Here is a 23,054-nt window from a genome sequence, read left to right as displayed (position 1 = left end):
ACTGATGAACTCATAAAAGTGTTAACAAAAGATCAAGATGAAAAAAAAAAATTAATTACATGGGACTGAGTGAACTGATGAGGATGATTGTAATTTTTGTGACTTTCTGTTTGAATAAAAAAAAAAAACCCCACAAGGACTCAGAGGCAAAAAAAATATACAAATCAATTTTCACTGCAAAGTAAAGGACTTGTTACAGTGGAGGATTACTGGACTGAATGTCAATATTATGACATAGTATGAGTGTGTTTCGTTTTTGGTAATTGCAATCATTGTTGCTTTTCTTGTGGTCATCCATTTACAATGCTTGGTGTCAGTTGATTTATCTCTTGTAAAAATAAAGTACAGTGTGTGTGTGTGTGAAAAAAAAAGAAAAAAAGACCAACCTAGCACAGTCACCTTTGCTGTCACCCTAACTGGAGAATCAGGTCCCCAAGGAGCCTGCTTTCTCACCTTGCTCACTGCCAACCTGCACAAGTACCTATGCCTTTAGTGCAAAAAATTAGACAGAAAATGTGTAGCTCGTTCGGCTCCTACAGGAAGAAATACTCTTTGCCCAACAAAGATTCGTAAGGTGGGTAATCTCCCAAACTCAAAAGAAGTTGCAGATACGAGTAATTTAAAATGATTTGCAAATATACACTGTTACGGTAGACTGTTTGCAAAAATGAGTACCTTTATTCCTTCCCTACATGCTCACCCCTTTACAATGTGATCTGTAGCTCCTCCATCAGAGGTGGTGTCTGTTTCCTCACTGCTTGAATTTGGGCTGCTTTGACCAAGAGAATGAAGCAGAAGGACATTATGGCAGCACCAAAACTAAACCTCAAGAGAACGGGTACGCGCAGCTCTCCTGAGAATCCTCTGTTATCCACAGGAATAAGCCCAAGCTGGCCTGCCAGGCGATGCGAGAAACCTAGCCCAGATGCTCCAGTCACGCCAGCCAACAGCCAGCTGACCCTCAGAAACAGAGCCGCCTACCTGACTACAGACACTTAAGTAAGCCCAGTCTAACCCAGAAGACCACCCATCCGAGCCCAGTCCAACCAAAGAACTGTAAGCTTAATAAATGCTTGTTGGGACTTCCCTGGTGGCGCAGTGGTTAAGAATCCGCCTGCCAATGCAGGGGACACGGGTTCGAGCCCTGGTCTGGGAGAATCCCTCCCACATGCTGCGGAGCAACTAATCCCGTGTGCCACAACTACTGAGCCCGTGTGCCACAACTACTGAAACCCATGCGCCTAGAGCCCATGCTCTGCAGCAAGAGAAGCCACCACAATGAGAAGCCTGCGCACCACAACAAAGAGTAGCCCCTGCTCGCCACAACTAGAAAAAGCCCGCACGCAGCAATGAAGACCCAATGCAGCCAAAAATAAAAATATATATATATATATAAATAAATGCTTGTTGGTACTTCCCTGGTGGCGCAGTGGTTAAGAATCCACCTGCCAATGCAGGGGACACAGGTTCGATCCCTGGTCTGGGAAGATCCCTCCCACATGCTGCGGAGCAACTAATCCCGTGAGCCACAACTACTGAGCCTGCGCTCTAGAGCCTGTGAGCCACAACTACTGAGCCCGTGCGCCACAACTACTGAGCCCGTGTGCCACAACTACTGAGCCCGTGTGCCACAACTACTGAGCCCGTGTGCCACAACTACTGAGCCCGTGTGCCACAACTACTGAAGCCCGTGCGCCTAGAGCCCATGCTCTGCAGCAAGAGAAGCCACCACAATGAGAAGCCTGTGCACCACAACAAAGAGTAGCCCCTGCTCGCCACAACTAGAAAAAGCCCGCACGCAGCAATGAAGACCCAATGCAGCCAAAAATAAAAATATATATATATATATATATATATATATATATATATATATATATATATATAAATAAATGCTTGTTTTAGCCACTAAGTTTGGGGTGATTTTTTTAATGCTGTAAAAGCTAACTGATGGAACTACAGACAGCAAGAAAGAAAAAGGAAAAAAAAAAAGAGAATTAGTAAATAAGATAATTTCAGGTACAGAAGTGATTTGAAAAATATAAAGTAGAGTAATTTGGTAGAAAGTGATGAAGATCATTCAATTTCTTGGGGAAATCCTCTCTGACAAGGGGATGTGTAAGATGAAACTAAATCTGAAGGAGAAAAAACTATTCCAAGGTGTAGAAGAAACATATGCCAAACAGAAGGGACAGCACGTGCAAAGGTCCTGGGACAGAAATGAGGCCAGACAGGCTGGAAAATATGAGCCCAGTGGAGAGTGAAGAAAGATAACATCAGAGGAGGAGGAGGTGCCGGGCCTCCAGGCCCGGAGGCGTGTAGGGCTCCAGGCCGTGGCGAGGGTTTCAGGGTTTGTTGTGGTGAGGAACTCGGGTTTACACTGTGGAGAGACCACCCTGGTTGCAGCAGGAACAGAGGTCGAAGCCTTGATAGGCAGGTACTGGGGCAGTAATGGGAAATCTCTGTACTGCTGCTCAGCTATGCTGTGGACATAAAACTGCTCTAGAAATAAAGCCTATTTTTAAACATCATAAAAAAGTGGATTTTAAGAGATTAGTAGGAGAAAAAGAAAGAGATGCAGGGAGACAGGATGTCGACAGCATGTAATACTTACTGAGAGCCACCGGGCACCGAAAGGAAGCAGCATGTAAGGTGAAAAGAACAGGATTTTAGAATCAATGGCTAAAGGCCACCACTGGGACTTCCCTGGCGGTCCAGTGGTTAAGACTCCATGCTTGCACCACAGGGGGTGAGGGTTCGATCCCTGCTCGGGGAACTAAGATCCCGCGTGCCACACAGCACAGCCCCCCCAAAAAAGTCCACTATTAACAGCCCGTGTGCACTCGGGTGAACTTACCTACCTTACCGTCTATGAAAAACAGGTAAAAATAAGTATCTCATAGGCTGCGGTAACAGTTGGACGAGGAACGCACGTAAAGTGCCAAGCCAAGTACTTTTTTTTTTTTAAATTAATTTTTTTTTTGGGGGGGGGTGTGTTGGGTCTTCGTTTCTGTGCGAGGGCTTTCTCTAGTCGCGGCGAGCGGGGGCCACACTTCATCGCGGTGCGTGGGCCTCTCACTATCGCGGCCTCTCTTGTTGCGGAGCACAGGCTCCAGACGCGCAGGCTCAGTAGTTGTGGCTCACGGGCCCAGTTGCTCCGCGGCATGTGGGATCTTCCCAGACCAGGGCTCGAACCTGTGTCCCCTGCATTGGCAGGCAGATTCTCAACCACTGCGCCACCAGGGAAGTCCCCAAGTACTTTTTAAATGGTAGACATTCCAGCAGGGTTTGCTTAATTCCCTTTCATCTTCCTTCCCAGAGAGAAGATCCAGTATCTGAATAAAGGCTGAAAATCCAGGGATACTGAAATCAAGATAGACCTATATCTGGAGATGTTGTAAAATAAGCAACTGTCTTTCTTCCTGCAAATCCCCCTCCATGACATTTCTCCCAATGTTCTCACCTACCTACACCTGTACCTTCTGACCTAAGGTGCCAGTTACAAAACTTCAGGCTAAAGGGGGAAGGGAGCAGGGAAGGGGTGGATTGGGAGTCTGGGGTTAGCAGATGCGGACCAGTATATATAGGATGGATAAACAACAAGGTCCTACCGTATAGCACAGGGAACTATATTCAACACCCTGTGAAAAACCATAATGGAAAAGAATGTAAGAAGAATATAGATATACGTATCACTGAATCACTTTGCTGTACAGCAGAAATTAACACAACATTGTATATCAACTATACTTCAATAAAATAAATTAAAAAAAAAAATTCAGGCTAAACTGAAATGTCAGTTTCATGTCCAAAGCCTTTTCTGTTACCAAAGCCTGTTGTCCAATTCCTTCTTGGGTCCTGTTTCCTACTGTGGTGAGATCCTAATACTGCAACTGCTTTCCTAAACTCCTGCCCACCTGCTTCTTCTAACCTTCAAAACTTGCTTCCTGCACTGGCCCAGGTTCTGAGCCTGACTCTGACCTTGATGCCACGCTCAGCTTCCTCTGGGCCCCTTTCAGTCCCCTCCTGGTCTCTCCCTGGCTTCTCCAGCCTCGTTTTTGCTCTTTTGCACCCAACTCCCTTCCGTACGTCAGGACCAATCGCACTCCTCCGTGACGTGCCATCCTGAAAGCATCGTCCACCCTGGGGACATTGTTTCTGTAAAATTCCTTCTCTAGTCCTTATAACACAAAGTATTCTTCTGCCTTTGGACTGGCTTTCTGTCCCAGGGAATAACTAAAATGGAAAGATGCACCATAATTTGCAGCTATAGTCACGGGATAAAGTCACAAGTGGACCTGCCAATGGTATTAAATTCCTTATCAAAGGTGGATGAACTCTTCTGTAAATGTAATCCAAAAATAGCAACAGACAGAAGGCAACGGGATGGGACAGCTTTGCTTTGTAGGAGGAGAAATTTGCAAGACAGGATTTAAAATGGACTAAACTTAGTGTATGAAATGGCATTTTTGTTGTCATTTTAAGCTTTGTAAGTAGAATCTATAAATATATGTGAGGGAAAAAAGTGCCAAGAAGGCTAAAAGAAAAAATATACATATATTAGAAAATACAAAAAAGAAAGAGACCTTTCCACAGACTCACAGAAATTAGAAACAGAAAAAGTCCTCCGGCCCTTGGTCATTTCCGGGCCAGCAGAGCTCATTCATGAGTGTTTGTCGGTCTAATTCTCGATGACCCAAAAGTCTTGACTCTAGGCCCTTCGTGTGTAAAATCATCCTGCTGTCTAATGGACCTTCACAAGTTGTCAAGACTTCCAGCCCTTTAGCCTAAATTTCCAACATTCCAGTAAGTTCCAAAGGCTCCCTTGGCCTTCCCTGGCTGAACATCCAGATATAGTGCTAAAGGGACAATTTTCTCTTCCTTGTCAATCTACCTCTAAAATACCCAAGAAAGGTGAAACTTCATCAAAAGCAAGATAGGCATCCTCTAAAGATCACTGGGCTGGTACAGGAGAACTTGAGTTCTCTTTGTTTCCAGTGTTGCCAACGATCCCGGGCGGCTTAAGAACATCTGAGTTACATTTGTAACTGCCCAAAGAGTTCACTGAAAAGACATCATCAACGCTACCAAGTAGTGATGGCTAACACACGCCAGGTTTCACACCGGGGGCTTCATATGCATCGACTCAGACGTTACAACAACCCGGGGGAAATGGAGCCCTTGTTTAGGGTCCAACGGCAAGTTCAATGCAGGTTGGAACCAGTGTCTCGGTCAAGTCCGTCTGGCTCAAACCCTTGCTTTTTCTGCTGCCCTGTGCCGTTACTACAGCACCTTGGTCAGAGAGTGTCAGCCCTTGGTCAAGTCCAATCGGAAGGCATCTCCTGAACCAGGCAGAATGTGAGGATGAGGAGGAAACAGAGCTCCACACTTCCCAGGAGATGAGCTGCCTCTAGGGGTTCTGGAGAGAAGGAGGGGAGTCTCGCAGGCTGACAGTGAGGAAGAGATTGGTGCCTGGCGTTAACTCACAGGAATGCAGAACCCCGCGCAGAGACTCGGGGGACACCGGGGTACGGGGTGGGAGAGACAGAGCCCAGCTCCCCTAACTGGGGAGAGAGCAGGACGAAGAAGCAGTACCTGATACTCAGCCTGCAGCCCGCTGACCACTCCACAGAGGTTTCAGGGACCCTGGACCGTCCAGGGCTTTGATTCAGGAGCTGAACAGACGAATGGGACGGGGTGTTTTAAAGAACCTGACCCAGAACTTCTACGAGGAATATTAGGACTCGTTCCTGCAGTCGACTCAATGATCCCAAAGGCTCCAGACTTAACGAAGGGAGGGGGGTTGGAATTCCCTGACACCCAACCTTCGTTAAACCAAAGTGACGGGGCAGGAGCAGGCCTGGCAGGAAGGCGAGTCATTGCTACCTCTCTGCTCTCCGGCCCGCGGAACTGAGCCTACGTTTCAGCCTCTGGAATCTTTATGCGTAAAACATGCTGACTAGACCCATCAGCAGCTTGCTCCGTGTGCCCTCTCATCTGGAGGGAAATGTCGAGAATCATCAAAGGAGCCCGCCTGGAGCTACAGATTTGCAGCTGTGTGTCTACTGAGATAACACAGAATGGAAATCTGGACACTTCGGGCCCTGATTTCAGCTTCCTAGACAAAGCTACGTTGATTAGATTGGCAGTTCTTGAAACAACAGACAACGCAGCTTTTCGAAGCCGCAGCAGATTTTGAATTGGGACTCATATTGACTCTGTAACCCAACCACAGAGATGAAGCACTGAAACAGAGAATTGGAAGGTTAATTAAGAATCTGCTTATATGGGGAAATAATCGGATTTCCCTCGCTTTTCAAGGGACAATAAATCTATTTCTAAGAAGGGCATGCGGCAGAGTTGGAATATCAGCCCTGTGGTTTGCAGTAGGTACAACTCCTGTTAAGGCACTTAGCCTTCCTGAGACAGCTTCCTCAGCTGAAACATGGCCACACTCACACCCAGCTCACACAGCGCGGGTGAGAATTAAATGAAGTGACCTGCTTCCAGCACCGCGTCTTGTGCTTAGCAAACTGGAGTCCTTCCTCTGATTAACAGGACAAAAGAACGCAGCAGCTCACTTTGTGAAGCCATAATAGAGGATATTTTTACTTGAGAAGTATGACATCATCCTAGGACCTTTGTTAGAAATTCTAAAATATTTCACTTCCACAGCAAAAATCAGAGGTAAAAAGAAATGAAATACAGAATTGCTTTTGTAAAATTTCAACTGAGCTGTGTCAACTAAAATTCTTTAAGAAATTAGTTGATTACTCTGAGCCATTCCTCCCTCTATAATTAGAAAATGCTTCCACCTCCTCCTTTCTGGAAATGTCTGCCAAGCTTCTCATCAATGGAATTTACCCAAGTCTGAGGTCATCTAGGCACCGTGTGTAAGGCTGGCGGAGTACACTGATTAAAGGCATGGTTTGACACAGGCACACCTGTACTTGAGCCTCACCTGTACACCTTCCAGCCGTGCGACCTGGGTGATGACACAGTGTAAGCCTCCATTTCATCATCTACAGTATGGGGAGGTCATCGTGGTATATGGCTTACGGTATTATTTTGAGATTAAATAGCACAGTAAAGTAGCACAGTACCTACTAAGAAATCATGTTAGCCATAATTATTAATAAGCAATTTATAACATTCTTGACTTCTCCATAATGTACATACCAGGTAAGAAGGGAATGTGAATTTAATAATACATTTTTCTCAACATTGCATAAGGAGAAAAGTATTTTTTCATATAAGGAAAACCACATGGGCTATAAATTTTGAATGCAGATTCATTATTTCTTGCATTTATATTTTAGTTAATACGACAGTGACGTTTTCTCCCTTACATGGAAATCACATATGAATAACTGAGATTTTTTACACCAAAAAATAGGCAGTTTTTTCCCATCCTCTCAGATAGCTTTCTCTTATTTAAAGAAGCTTTCATTTCATATTTAAAATTGTAGAATAGTAGATAGAGCAACTGGAAATGACAGTACTGCAAAGAAATCTAAAACATATTCTGATCAATTGAATCAAGCCAGGTTTTCAGAAATGTCTGTCACACTTAACCTGGGGCTGTTGATAACACCATCCACACCTAGATCGCCTTACCGCCACACCCCTGTCGGCCTGCGGCCGCCTGGAGTCTTATCAAGGACGCAAAGCCCAGGAATTTCCGGACCCAAAGTGGAAAGAGATTAGCTCTGGCTCTGAAATAAATCACTTCCCGGTGTTTTCACTTCCAGACTTCCACCATTTTCCCTGCAGTTTTGGATATGACCAGAAGTGTTACACATCCATCACAAAGATGATCAGTTACACTCTGATCCCTAGTAAAAATGGGGAGCTGTAAGTTAGAATCTTGTCCTTGTCACCCATGTGGCATCATTTTTTTTTTTTAACATAGCTGACAATGACTTTTCTGGTATCTACTGTACCTTTTAAGAATGTCTTTAAAGCATGAGAAGAGGCGCGGTGTCAATTAGATTGCCACTAAGTGATGCAAGAGAAGCAGGAACATTCAATTGCGCAGCTGCTGATGGACTTGTTAGGCGAACAGCTGTTGCCAGCTCACCAGCACTGATCAGCGGTAAGAGGTTGACACTCGCTCATTCATTTTCTCCTTAGGACATGCAAATAGCACATAGGCTGGGAACTTCCTAAAGCAGCTAAGAGTGATTGAGAAAGCGGCGTCTTCCTTCTCTCTGTCCACATCCTCGGGTGAGAAAGAACTCCCCTCTCACCAGTCAGTCAAGGTGCAACAGAACTGGACGTTTTCCGTGCTTCCAGTTGTCGAGTACACTGCTCTTTCCGGACTGCCTCACTGGCTTTTCTCCATCTCCATAGTTTTGGTACCTTAGGGAACAACTAACTCAGGACCCTTAATTCCAAGTCATCAGAAGACCATCGTCTAGTGGAATAGAGTTTTGGAATGAAAGATGTGATCCTGCAGAATCCCCGAGCCACAGTCGTGCATCCGCTACTTCAATTCATCTAAAAGTGGAGGCGTGTTGCCTTAGGACAAAGCCCATAATTAGACAGCTCCAGATACAAGAATCAAACTGGTCCTCAAGATGTCCACTCTTTTTTCTTTTTTTTTTTTTTTTTTTGGCCACTCTGTGTGGTGTGCGGGATCTTAGTTCCCCAGCCAGGGATCGAACCCGCGCCCCCTGCAGTGGAAGGCAGAGTCTTAACCACTGGACCGCCAGGAAAGTCCCATGTCCACTCTTTTCTAAAAATTCTGTGCTTGACAGCAACGGGAATTTCTACGTGAATTGTGGAAATATCCCCAGAGGTGGATTTTGGTGGGGAACCCCTTGACAGGTTGGCTGTTATTTCAAACTCTCAGCAGGAGGGCAGGCACAAAACATAAAGGAGGCCTCAAAATAGGCGACAGGGCCCCAAACACCAGGCTGGTGTTCTGGGGCAAATTTCTACTTCCTGGCTGAGCAATCCCAGATGGCAGAATCACGGGGAACAATAAGTTGTTGCTGTTTTAAGTCAGTGTGTTAGCTCGCATTGGAGTGGTTCATCATGTAGCAAAAATAACCGAAACATGGGCATATGCTCAAGGTGTCAATAAAACATCATAGACAAACTGAGGCCCATTCCTAGGCTTCCCAGTGAGCTAGGAATGGGCTTCAAGTTTGAAATCCCTGGATGGCAATGCTCCCAGGCCCCAGTCTTACGAACTTAGGGCTGCTTTTCCCAGTATTTGTCCCAAGCGGTGCTTCTGTACAGAAAAGGTTCCCATTCTTATGCCTCTTGCTTATCATTCCCTCTGCTTGGAATGTCATCTCCCACACGTGCTTCTTCTTACCCAAACCCCGACCATCCTTCAGGCCCATCCCCCGTGCCCCTTCCTCTAACAGGTCTGCCCTTACCCTCTCGCCCCATGACACAGCCCACCACCGTCAATAGCCATCTGTGGATCTGAGTTCAGAACGGCTTTGGCGCCAGGATCTCTCCCTCCTTAGGCCCCCAGTGGCATTATTTCATAAATTGTTCATGACACCTTTATTCTCCCTTTTATCATAATGATGTGTGTATTTTCAGAATCCTCCTAAAAGTACTCTGAGGAACTGCGTTTCCTGCATCCCTGCCTGCCCCTGACGGCCTATTTCCAATCCTTCTCCTTCTCACTCCACCAGGACTGGCCTGGCTTAGATTAATGATGCCATGGGAACCCACGTCAGAACAAGGGCTCTGTACTCATCTGATGTTCACGCCCGGAAAGCTGTGTGACAGCAGCATTTACACAAATCAAGGCCCTATTAATAGGACATCAGAGTTTTCGGAAAGAGCTCAGGGCTTGAGTCAAATGGTCCTACTGCAAGCTGGAATCCTGAGCATACTATTTCCTAATTGGACGAAGATGAGATTATTTAACCCCCTCTATGTTACATTTTCTTCATCTGTAAACTGGAGTTGTTCTGATGTCCTAAGGTTGTCTTGCTCTGAATGATATCGTGCATGGTCAACACCTAACCCAGTGACTGACGTACATCACAGAACACGAGACGCTTTGATGACTGACTCTACTGGTGCATTGCTACAAATCCACCCGTTGCCTCATCATCATAGATCATATGTTTTTGTAAAAAGTAAAGTTCTGAAATCACGTGCTATTTAAATGTAAATCTAAGCGTTCTTCAATCTGAGGGAAAGGCCACTGTATTGAGAGCCTGTCTCCCCAGCTTCATATAAAATCTATATTCCCCTCAAACTTAAACTAGAACTAAGGTCATGAATCAATCCTCTTTTCTCCTGAGGTGGTTATGTTCAGTCTCAATTTTAAATGAGACGAAACACTGACAGTGTGGCCTCCCTCTCTTGTCACAATAACGATGGTTGCACATCCTTAAACCTGATTCCTCACAACTGACCCGGCACAGCTAGCAGACGGTTACCTCTTTTTTCTGTTTGCTTTGGAAAGACCGAATGGAAAGCAGAGTCTACGCCTCACTCAAGCTGCTCTGCCTCATTTTTCTTGGAAAAAGAAGGTGATGACTGATTTATCCAAACATGGTTAAGACATCTGGCCTATTGTGTTATCCTACCAACCATCAAGGGTCACGGTTTTATGACGAAATAAAGAAAAAGGGTTAAGATGCATTGAGTATTGTAAGAGATAGGACAATAGGGGGAGAGGGCATCTAAAAACCTCTATTTATAGTAAAGATGCCATCATTAGCAGGAGTTTTTATGCCAAGATTATCAAGAGTGAGCGTATTACACCCTGAAGGCTCCGTTGTACAAGGAAAAACTCGGATTAGGCTCCTGAAGATGTTATCAGAGACTTACAGAAATAACTGTTTGAAAAATTGGTCATTGTGAGGATGAAAATGACACATTCAACCCCTGAGAATTCTGACACCACAAACCCACCAGCGTGTGGCCCCTGGGGTCGGGTGGGGAGCACTGCTGCTAGCAGAGGACACGTGTCCCGTGTGCTGGGCTGTCCCTTGCAGGGAATAGACGCTGAGCACATAAAAGGTGACGAAGGCAGGGACCAAGCCTCTTCCCTCTGTGCTGAGGCTAGAGCCAGCTCACGTCTACCGCCAATAATGGATAGGAAAAGCGCTTGATTGATCCCTTTCTATACTTGCACAGCCCAATTCCTCACAGAACTTTTCTGCTTTCAACACTGAAAGAACCACATAATCCACAGAAGCTTCCAGCCAGAGGGGTCCTTAGAGGTTACCTGATCCAGTGCCAGAACGTCCCAGACAGTGCACTGATGTCCAGACGATGAAACGACTTGCTGAGGGCCACACAGCTAATATGGGGCAAAACTTGAATTACTCCTAATTTCAAAGGTTGGGTGACTTTCATTAACTTGTGGACAAGGTCACTTTCTCTAAATAATTGTTTATCAATCCATGAGAACAAAGGCACTCCTGTGGCTGCCCTTCTTGGAACCAAGTGGGTCTAATGTCAGTAGAAAGCACCATATGGGGACTTCCCTGGTGGTGCGGTGGTTAAGAATAAGCCTGTGGATGCAGGGGACACGGGTTCGAGCCCTGGTCCGGGAAGATCCCACACACCGTGGAGCAACTAAGCCCGTGCACCACAACTACTGAGCCTGCGCTCCAGAGTCCGCGAGCCACAACTACTGAGCCCACGAGTCACAACTACTGAAGCCCACGTGCCTAGAGCCCGTGCTCCGCAACAAGAGAAGCCACCACAGTGAGAAGCCCGCGCACCGCAACGAAGAGTAGCCCCTGCTCGACGCAACTAGAGAAAGCCCGCACGCAGCAATGAAGACCCAACACAGCCAAAAAAATTAATTAATTAATTTTAAAAAAACGAAAGCATCATATGAAGACAATTTTCCAAACTTAGCAAACAAGCTCCATTACCCGAGCAAACCAACCTCTTAATTTATAACCCAGGCTTTCCTCTGACTTATGGTTCTTGCTCACAAAAAAAAAAGAAAAAAGAAAAAAACCACACAAATAAGACTAAACCTAGGGAAATAACACAACCCCCAGATTTTTAAAATGGTGGGTAAGTAGCATCATCTTTCAACAGAGAGGACAATGTGTGATGAACTTTGTCATCGTTCTGGGCTGAATTGTTTTCCCCCAAGAGATGTTGAGTCCTGACCCCCAGTACCTGTGGATGGTCCCTTCCTTGGAAGCAGGGTCTTTGCGGATGATCAAGTTAAAATGAGGTGCTAGGGTGGGCCCTAACCCAGTATGACTGGTGACCTTATAAGAGGGAAATGTGGACAAGGGCGGGCCCTCAGGGAGAACATCATGTGAAGATAAAGGCAGAGATCAGAAGATGCTTCTATAAGCCAAAGGATACCAGAGACTGCCAGCAAAGCCCAGAAGCTGGGAGAGCAGCAGGGAACAGACCCTTCCCTCACAGTCTCAGTAGGAACCAGCCGCACTGACACTGACCTTGGACTTCTAGTGTCCAGAACTGTGAGACAGTAAATTTCTGTTGTGCAAACCACCAAGTTTGTGGTACTTTGTTCGACAGGCCTACCAAACTAGTACCGTTGCCTCATCTGAAAAAGGCTGGGTGAACTAACTGATCTCACTGGCCCTCCCACCCAAACTCCCCAGGTTCCGTGTAGGCGTGGACTGTACAGAGGCCCTGAGTCCATGCCTGGCCTTGGAACCTTTCTACGGCCATGGGAGGGGACACGAGGTATGGGACACAGCCGTGAACAGGAAGACACAGTCCCTGGGACCAGAATTCACGTCTCCCAGGGAAGATCAGCTCTAAGCAAGTAATTACCAGTGTGGTGCAGGCTGCAGAAACACAGAGGCCACCCTGGGGAAACTGGACTGGTCCGTGGGCCAGGGGAGGGCTGGAGGGGACAGGAATGAGGGCGAGGTGTCAGCACCCCAGCAAAGCGGGTCGGGGAGGGAGGTGTCACGTGCCAGCAGGACCAGCACAGAGTGAGTCCAGGGGAGGGGACCGCCTACCCGGGCAGAGAGGAGAGACAGAGGGCTCTTGGTGACACATCTGGTCAAGGCCACACGGGGCTGCGGAGGCAATGTCTGGAGCAGTGGCAGCAGCACAGGTCATAAAGGAACCCTCCGCTGATGAGTCACTTCCAAACCTCAGTTATATTTGGATTTCTGTTGGGCCTAATGGCATCCTTTCTGCTTCCTATTTCAACATAGCAGGCCAAAGGCAGAACTGATGACTAAGCGCGGACTATTTCATCTAGACCGAAAGTCAGTTTTCCTTTTCAACAACGTTTGCTTGTTAGGTTTCTGGGAGAAGGCGTGTTCTGTGCGTTTGCTTATTTGTTTGAAAATCGCTGAGAACAGTTTGACAAATACTGCAAACTATACGAAAGGAAAGAGACACAGACCATTAAATACTGATCAAACTGGTTTCTGAAAAAGGACGACCACACTCTGCGAGGATTAATACTGTGATACTAGCTGCCCTCTTCCCGCCCTCAAGACAACCCAGGAATAAAGGCATGTGGGCCACTGGAGTTTCCACATCACTTTTAAGATTTCTGCTCTGCTCTTTGCATTATTAATAATTACCATTAATATTTATTGAGTACTTAGTATGTGCCAGGCACATACTCTTCACATTCATTTTTTTCTTAATACTCCAGCCCTTTAAGTACTTTAAGCCAAGCACATTTGCCAGTGTCCATCACAGCCATCTGCTTCCGGGTCTAACTACAGAGTTGGAAGCAGTAGTGTTGTATGGTTCTTTCAGGAAGACTCCTAAATATGGAGGGATTCTATTTTCGTTTTCCTTCTTCTTCCTTTCTGTCCTGGAATGTGGTTCAATGGCCGGAGCTCCAGCAGCCATCTTGGACCACAGAGTGGTCCAAAGGAATGGTAGCCAGTCACAGCAGAGTGAAAAGATAGAATCCTCAGTCTCGCATTGTAGATCCACCAAATCAGCCCTGCACTGTGGATTCATATTTTTTAATAAGAAAGAAACATATTTACATCTATTTTTCATGTTTCAGTTATGTGCAGCCAGAATTATCTGAGAGGAGCATTACTGTGTGCCAGGCATTGGGCTTGAAACAAATCTCCCTCCACCTCCCCCACCCCCAATACACACATTCAGACAGTAAAATAAATAGTTTGGATGTTTCGGCAATGCCTGATCTAATGCAATAATCACAGATACATCACACCAACCACAGACATTACTCCTAAAGATTTTACAGAAATGCTTCAGAGGACCCTGAAATTTTGTGAAACATTCTCAAATCCAGTACTTTATAATAGATTCCTCTCCCACAAGAGTGATTTTTTTTCCTGAATCTACAAAGTGAGGTCATTTTGCTTCCCACTGCTTACTGCATTCAAAGACCATTACGCTGAAAATAATTACCTCAAACCAGTAGGTATATTCTTCCTTCTCCTTCCCACCTATTAAAAAGTAAAGTTGTGCCACCTGCATGCCTCTATTTTTACTCTACTTTTCCTCAGGAAGCCCTCTGATAATAAGTGAAATGCCTGTGACCTTGATAAGCTTTGAATTAAGCTGTAAAAATAAAGCCTTTTGTAGTTTCCTGAAAGGTATTTGGATCTAAGGCTATAAAAAAAAAAAAATTGCTTAGGTATTGATGCCCATATTAAGTTGCCCCTTTTACCAGAATATAATGGAAGTTCTCTACTCATTTTGCCAGGTGCAGGCATCTCTCTGTATGTCTAAAGACCTTAACTGATGAGTAACAATATTACATTCTGTGACTAAAGGAAGTTTGACAAAATATGTCAAATAGGCACTTAGATGTAAGGAGACAAAATAATTGCCTATATTGAAGAGTTTTTCCCTTGAGATTTGTCTTTGGAGAAGCAGAAGTCAGATTGCCTTTTGAGCTACAGGGATTTCAGATCAACTGTAAGAAAATCAGGGAAAACCCAGGACAAAGAGTGGGCCCAGAGCTCCAGGCAGAACTTGCAAGGGGACCGGTCGGCTCTAATCCCTCCCCCTACACTAGGGTGGGACCAGGGGAGCCCCTGAGCTTCACCTCCACCATGGACTCAGCCAGGATCCCCAACCCCGTCGGGCTTTGGAACCCTCCTCTGGTAGTCCCACGCACCTCAGCACTTTCCTGGTCCTGTAAGGTTGTTTTGTCTCTGTGGCTTGTAGCACTTGCTGATTTGAGCCCTTTGTAGATAACTCCTCAGCATGTAATCTCTTATCTTTTCCCCTTCACTTTGGAACATGGAGGGAAGGCCCAGGGTCTGGGGAGATGGTAGGGGCTCTGAGCTCAGCGCTGACCCTTTCTACTGCCCGGCCACCACCAGAGCTCTCCTGGGCCAGCCTAGGTCACAAAGTCACAGCTCAGATAGGGAGAAAGGAGCCAACTGAATGAAGACAGCTCTTAGGAAGGAAGGAACAAGCAGCCACCAAGAGGAGATGCTCCAAGTGGGAGACTGGAACTGACACATCCACACGACTATATCTAAAACAGATCACTGGTAAGGACCCACTGTAGAGCACAGGGAACTCTACTCAGTACTCTGTAATGGCCTGCATGGGAAAAGGATCTAAAAAAGAGTGGATACATGTATATGTATAACTGATTCACTTGGCCGTACAGCAGAAATTAACACAGCATTATAAATCAACCGCACTCCAATACAAATTTTAAATTATTTTAAAAAGGAGATGCTCAAAGTGGGCGGCTTTGATCTGGGCCGCACCTGCTCTGGCCAGTCCTTCCGCGGGGAGGAGGGGGAGGCGGGGCTTTCCTTGGGATTCCTGCATCCTCCACAGCCTGAAAGGTGCGCTTTCCTTTGCCCGGGAGGGAGGGCCGAGGGGAGGGCCTGCGATGGGACCTTAGCGCCGCCGCACAGACCACGAAACCAGATCAGAGACGCGGCTCGGTCCGCGGCGCTCACCGAGTCCGTGGGGGGGGGCTGTGCTCGGGGCCCACGTCCACTTGGAACCTCGGAACTCGCTTCCCCGGCTCCCAGCGCCCCGTGTCCTGAGCAGGCCGAGCTCACGGACGCGAGGCGGGTACCCACGGCCGAGTCCTGGCGGCGGGCCGTGCTCTGCGCTCCCGGCCCGGCTCCTTGAGGACGGGCAGAGCTGGGCGGAAGCTGCGGAGCTCGGGAGGCGGCGATTCCTCCACCGTGTGGGTGCTCGTCTGGGCATCAGCAGGGCGGGGACGCCGGGGGCCTCCAGCGTCCCAGGAGGAAGGGGAGCGGACGTGCGTGTGTCGGCGGACGGGGTCTACGGGTGGCGGAGGATGTCTGTAGAGCGGGGCCTCCTAGGCGGGCCTCTTAGGGAAAGAAGAGCCCTGAGTGTGAGCCCTCGCTGTGCGAGGTGCCGGCAAGGCTGCCGGGCACAGGACCACGTGCCCGTCGCAAGCAGCTAAAACCTCAGCAGGCCAAGCCCGCGCGCGGTCCATCGGCGGCGTGCAGGGACTCCGCCCGGGGATCAGGGCTGCCTCTGTCTGGGCAGGAGGGGGCTCACCCACTCCACCCGCAGAAGACGTGTAGCGGCGGGCTTGGCAGGAACGCGGTCCCTCACGGATGCTCTCCGGGGGCACAGAGCCGGGCTTGGGGGGCTCCAGGCTCCAGACAGGCCTGCCTGCTTGGGCTCGTTCAGGGCCCAGTGTCTTGTTAGGTGGACACCTGTATTAGTGTCCTAGGGCCCTGTCATTGCAGGCTCTGCTGGCGCCACTAAATGGCCACTTCCGGGGCCCTGGGGGCGGACCTGACCTCAGAAGGCAGCTGTGGAGAAAGGTTTCGTGAAGGTGACGTGACACGCGGCCCCGGCTAACACTCGCTGGGCACGCCTTTCCTTCGCGACGACCATCCGAGGTCAGTTCCTCTACCCTCCCTGTTGTACCAGGAAGGAAACCGCGGCTCGGAGAGCTTGAGAAACTCCCCCAGGCGGCGCCAGGAAGTCATGGGTCCGGGTCTCAGACCCAGGCCAGGCCCTGGCTCCAGAGCCCAGCCTCACCCCTCACCATTCTGTCCCCCCAGAATGGCAACATCCATTTTAGTGTGGCCATCAGACCCCGTAATGACCGAATGAGAGAAATCCTTCTGGCCAAAAAGTCTGCATTCAGAAACAGGCCTCCAGAGGCCGAAGACCACTGCTGTACATCTGTGCATGGAACGCTGTGTGTTCCCTGTGCCTTCCGGCCCTGACGTCATGAATACAGGGCAGGATGGAAGCCTCAAGCCCCACCCACAGAAGACCTGGCCTGGAATGTTCTAGGAGAGTCGCCATTTCTGTGAGGAAAAGCCATGGCCATCAAGTCTGTCTCATCAACGTAACCTGAGGTAGCTCCTCCTGGGGTGAGCTCACATTTCTGATGAAATAGCCAACATTACTGCTTACAGGTTAGTCCTTTCCTGCTCTTTCCATTCGTTGGACAAATGTATGGGCCTTGGGGTCATGGCGTGAAGATTTAACTGTTAAAAAAGATACAACAACAGCTAATGCTTGTAAGGCATTTAAAATGTGCTGACTCTTAAAAATCAAACAAGCCTACAGAAGACGTCCTTGTTCTGCATCACACACGTGGAAACGGACACTCGGGGGCGAAGACAGTCCCCTGCACGGGGGTTCTCAGAGGCCCATCCCAACACGCAAGCGTATCTCAGGACCCAGCTTCCCAGTGTGACCGGGGCGGGGGGCGCGGAGGGTGAGGGAGGCCCGGGAGCGCCCCCCTCTGGGCCTGCTCCCGATCTCCCATCTCCTTAGGAAGCCCCCCAGCAACCAGAGCCAGCGCCCGGGCTGACCCTTCTGCCCCGGGCTTAAAGGGAATCCAGTTATGTTTTCCTCTTTCTTTCTTGGGATTTGGTTTCCTTCCTTGTCAGAGCGGTGAGACCAGGGGGCAGATAACAGGGGGCAGACTTAAGGGAAAGAGTCCACAGTTACTGCTGGGCCACCTTGAGTGTTTAGGGTTAGGGTTAGGGTTAGGGTCAGGTTCAGGGTCAGGGTTAGGGTTAGGATTAGGGTTAGAGCCTACAGGGGCCTCGGAAAGGGTTAGGTCAGGGTTGGGGTTAGGGTTAGGCCTGTTGACAAGCACCTGCATCACCAGCCAGGACAAAATCTGTAGAAATAGGAGATGTTTGCCTGGCCCTGTGCTCTTTGCACAGAAATCCCTTGGGGACCTTCAAAGACCTTTGAAACCCTGCTTTTCTCTTCTATGTTGAAAAAGATGCCATGTGTCTAGTACCTGCTATGAAAATGCTTTTCTGATCAATTAATATTGAAATCTTAGATGACAATTATAAATGTATAGTGACACTTTACCAGCTCTAACATTACTAAAAATCTTTCTTTTCTCTCAGAGACTGGCTTATTTATCATAGACAAGTGTTATCATTTCAATATCCAAAGATGCCTTCTCTGAAATGTCAGGTAGCTTTAATAATTGTTTAATAAAAAGCAATCATCAATCCATCATCATTTTCTTAATGGGCATAAAAATGTCATACCCATATTCATTAGTTTCATAGATGAACGTAATTAAGACAAGAAATTTGAAACTCTGAGTTTTAAATCATTTGATTTAAAACTGTGATTTTTCAGAAAGCTTCTGTGGAAGCTTTGGATATTTCAGAAAGCTTCAGTTTAAATTACTTAATACTAGCTATTAAGATCTCATCTTTCTCTAGGTATATTAGGGGACCATCTATTCTTCGGCAGCCAATCTCATATGCCTTCTGTAGCTACGGTACTTTATTGCGATAAGTGATATTTATGTTAATGTCACTGAGATGCCATAAAAATTTGAAATACTTTGTCAAAAAAAGTCAAAAATTATTTTCATTTATGTTTGAGTGTATTTTCATTATCTGAGTATAGTTATTGTATGTACAACACCATGGTATTAATTCATATGTTATCAGGATATATAAATAATTGGAATATGGCATTCACCAACATTCCTCATAGAATGTTCTAGCAATGATATTTGTCATCGATCTTTTCTCCATTTTCTAATTGCTAAAATTATTTTGTGATTATGTAGATTAACCTGGAATAAGATAATCCAATGGCCAGTGTTTACACACTCTGCCGATTAATCACCTGAAAAGCCACAGTTTATTTTTTATAAGCTGACCATCTGCGATGTTCCCTTTCTACACGGCTTGACCAGTTAAGTCATGTTTGCCAAACTTCTCTGGCATTTCCCTGTACTGAGGAATCCTTCCACTGTGGTATATCCAGGCCTTCGCTGTGCTTACAAGTTTCCAGGGATGCCGTTCGGCTTTTGTGTTATGTTGCTATGAAATCTGCCTGAGACTAAAGAAAGTAAATGTCAACAGACACTGAACACCTGTTGCTACGGTGCTGATGGCAACTAACTTGAACAGTCGCTCTGAGTTCACTCAGAACCCACATCACAGGTTTTAAATATATAAACTCTGCTTGGCCAAAAGGAAGAAAGAGATTCCATGGTATATTCCTGTGAAAGTGTTATGCCATTAATTTCAGATATGCCAGATGAAATAAGGAGGTTGGGGATTTATTAACAAGTTCAGGAGTAGAAGCTTCTGCTCAGCTCAGTGGGGCCAGCTTGACAAAACCCTCTTCTGAGGATTCCCAGCTCCTGGGATAACGGGGCTCACATAGTTTCCCTGCCTGGCGCTCCCCGCAATCCGCTGTGGTCTCTCAGCATCCAAACTCTGCATCACACCTCCTGAGGATGCGGAGTGACCCCGTCCCCGATGCTTGGGCGTTGGGGGAAGGGTGCTAGAGCCCGCGTGCCCACGCGGAGGCTCCCACGCTAGCCCCACATAAAGCCACTGAATGCCACCACATAGCGATGACACCAGATGTGCCACTGGCCCTGTGGGTCTCCCCACCTGAATGACGTCGACCTACCAGACCAGAAGAAACGAGATCTTTGTTCACGTGTTGAGCCCTCAGAAGGTACTGACCACCGTACGTGGTGCCCTCCCCAGCCCTACCGTTATTGTTCCCAACTGACGGATTGGGAAACAGGAGGAGGAGAAGAGATGATCCGCCCTGGGTGAAGGACGGGGGCAGGCACCCTGGACCACGTTGCTGCCTCACGGGAAACCCACACCGGCCACATCCTCCTCCCCTGGGGAGCGTGTCCAGTGAACTCAGCCCTGAGCGAGAGCACGGGGGCTTCCCACCGGCGCTCTTGCGGCCAGAAGACCCCAAGACTCTGGTGTGTCCGCATCTAATGTGAGCTTGCGGGGGAAGAGGTGGGGAGTGGATTCCTGATGCTCCTTGCAGCCCCACAGCAGACACAGCAGCTAGGAGCTTAATCGAAATGACAACGGACTTCCACTTGGACAGCCAGAAAAACCTCTAAGACAGCGGCTAACATTCCCGTAGCAGACTCAGGCTGCCGCAGGTACACACCCAGGGGGTGCCCCCCACTCCACGTCCCACGTTCTCGCCAGGATGCCCGGAAGCTTCTCCTCTCAGCTCACCTGTTCTGCACACTAGGAATATGTTTGCCGCTTCAGTGTTACTCATTGAACATGAAAAACTGCAGTTGCAAGAACATGAGAAGTTAATGTCATCCAGGTTAGAAACTGCAGAGTCGTGTCAAACTCTGCCTTCTCCTGCTGGAGACCAGTCCCTACACGCATCACTGCTCCTTCTCGTGCTCTGAAGATTCTTTCCATGCTCTCCGATCCGGCCCTTCGCCTCCCTAGGAGTCAACCCACATCAGACTTCCCCACGGCCTCCTCACTGGTCGTCAGGCCTCCGTCTGGTCTGGCCCTACGGTAAGTCACTCTCCTGTTTGCCTCCATAGTTTAAAAAATGTCAGTTATTCTTTCTAAAACCTAAGGCTGATCATATTATTCCTCTGACCACCCTCCATTGGTCCCCGAGGGCCCTGAGGATGGATTCCAAGTCCTGTGCACGGCCCACAGGTTCCTGAACTTGAGAACAGTTGTCCAAACAATCTCTGAAAGCTAGAATTCCTTAGAAACATCTGCAAAAGTTCCCCACAAGAAAAATAAGTTCATTCCCCACAGCAACCAAGACTAAAAATGATTTAGCTCCGGCCTTTCCTGCTTTCTTTACCATCGTTGGCGTACTTTCCACACAATTAAGCAAACTTCCACATTTCAATACAAGTTTAAGACATCCTCCCTTTTAAAAACCCAGTTATAAAGCTTAAAATTTTAATTACCATTTCCTGTTTTTATAAGGGCAAGGAGAGAAAAAGCATATATTTTACCTGTAATTTCCAAAACGAAATTCCTCAGTTGCCTCCAGAATTTCTTAAAGGAAGCATCAGAGCCCAGGGCCCGGCATCCTAGGGAGCCTGTGGCTCAGGGACACCGCCTGGGAGTAAACCTGGCTCTGGTCCTGCTGGTCGGAGGGAACATGACGTTTGCATCGTCACCGGGATTACCTGGAGTAACAGCAAGCACTGCATGTGACTCACGGGCGCACGCTAGCCGAGACCAGAGCTGGCCCGAGAGTCACGACAGTCAGGAGGTATCAGAGAGCACATTCTCCTTATTCTGATGAAGAAACATCCAGACTACAGCACCTATAACTGCTTTTCCTTTCTAGTTGCCTATACCATGCAACCAAATAATCTACTTTCAATAAAACTTTATTAAATGGCCAACAAAATAACCCATTTTGTTCAATAGATCATCTGTGGCATACAAATAGAATGTGGCATGTGAACATGGGAGCTTTTTACCTTATTTTGAAGTTGATGTTTTGAATATTTATCTTGAAAACTATGTTTTTGTTGAGTACGACACCATGAAGTGGAAGTCAAGTCCCCATAACAAGTAGATTGGTTCAACTCAGCCGACATCTGTTAAATGCCTGCTCCATTTAAGACGTGGGCCTGCGGGGAAAAAAAAAAAACAAAAACCCTGACTTCTAACAGTCCACAAGCCAGTAATCTTTTGTACTAGACTATTAATATGCAAGCATTAGCTTCACTTGTCACTCTCTCAACACCCATGTAAGTATGTCTTCAGCCCAGGCAGAGAGGAGCTCTGAGCGCTGCCAGTAGCCCAGGGAGGTAGGGGCCCCAGAGGGTGATAAATCCCTTGTCATCTTCACTACCTTCATTTCCGTCACCAGAACCCCTGGTTGAAGTCTCGTACTGTTTTATGTTTTTTTAACAGCTTTATTGAGGCGTAACTGATACACAAGGAGCTGCACATATCTGATGTGTACAATGTGATGAGTATGAACATCTGCACAACAGCCATGACACCGTCACCACAATCGAGGGAACAGACTGACCCATCACCTCCCAGAGTTTCCTTGTGTCCCTTTGTTTCTTGTTTGTTTGTTGTTTGTTTGTTTTTATGGTAAAAATACTCACCATGAGACTGACCCTCCTAACACGTTTTGAAGTGCACGCCACACTGTAAAGTGCAGGCACCATGTTGTACGGCAGATTCTAGAACTCACTCATCCAGTAGAGCTGACACCTTCCAACCATTGAAGAGCTCTCCCTTCCCCTCCCTCACCCCCTGGCCACCACTCTTGTACTCTCTGCTTTTATGAGTTTGACCATTTTAGATTCCTCATGTAAGTAGAATCATGCAGTATTTGTCCTTCTGTAACTGGCTTGTTTCACTTAGCATAACATCCTCCAGGTTCATCCATGTTGCTGCAAATGGCAGGATTTTCTTCTTTTTTCACATGTGTATGGACTTCACGTCCTTTATGCATTCCTCTGTCAGTGGACGCCTGGGATACTGCCATATCTTGGCTATTGTGTAAAGAGCTGCCATGAGCATGGGAGGGCAGATATCTCTTTGAGATCTGATTTCAGTTCTTTTGGATAAATACCCAGACGTGGGATTGCTGGATCATACAGTAGTTCTAGTTTTAACTTTTTGAGGAATTTCCATACAATTCTCCATAGCAGCGACACCATTTTAATTTAACACCAACAGTGTACAAGGGTTGCACTTCTCCACAACCTCACCTACACTTTTTAAAAAATAATAGCCATCCTAACGCGTGTGAGGTGACAGCTTGTTGTAGTCTCGATTTGCATTTCCCTGATAATTCATGGTGCTGAGCACCACTTCATATCCCTGTTGCCCATTTGTATCTCTTCTTCAGAGAAATGTCTGTTCAAATCCTTTACCCACTTT

At 47.2% G+C, this 23,054-nt stretch overlaps 1 protein-coding gene and 1 long non-coding RNA gene across 6 annotated transcripts in view; one reads left to right on the top strand and one right to left on the bottom strand.

Annotated features, from left to right (window-relative positions):
* RP1 (RP1 axonemal microtubule associated) overlaps positions 1 to 23,054 on the bottom strand; it is a 183,816-nt gene that overhangs the window by 80,282 nt on the left and 80,480 nt on the right. For all 5 annotated transcript variants that reach the window (XM_082432985.1, XM_082432984.1, XM_082432986.1 and 2 more), the window contains exon 2: positions 21,629 to 21,781. In XM_082432985.1, the coding sequence (XP_082289111.1) occupies positions 21,629 to 21,748 (120 nt within the window). In that variant the 5' untranslated portion in view covers positions 21,749 to 21,781. The remainder of the gene's footprint in view (positions 1 to 21,628; positions 21,782 to 23,054) is intronic.
* Positions 1,832 to 21,736, top strand: LOC309646622. The gene is made up of 2 exons (XR_014255479.1): positions 1,832 to 17,312; positions 18,272 to 21,736. It is a non-coding gene; the product is annotated as an uncharacterized lncRNA (long non-coding RNA).

Source organism: Balaenoptera physalus (genome assembly GCF_965194825.1).
Source record: "Balaenoptera physalus genome assembly, chromosome: 17".
In the NCBI taxonomy this organism is placed as follows: Eukaryota; Metazoa; Chordata; class Mammalia; order Artiodactyla; family Balaenopteridae; genus Balaenoptera; species Balaenoptera physalus.
The sequence above is the reverse complement of the archived record's forward strand: the minus strand, read 5'-3'. Positions and strand labels throughout refer to the sequence as shown.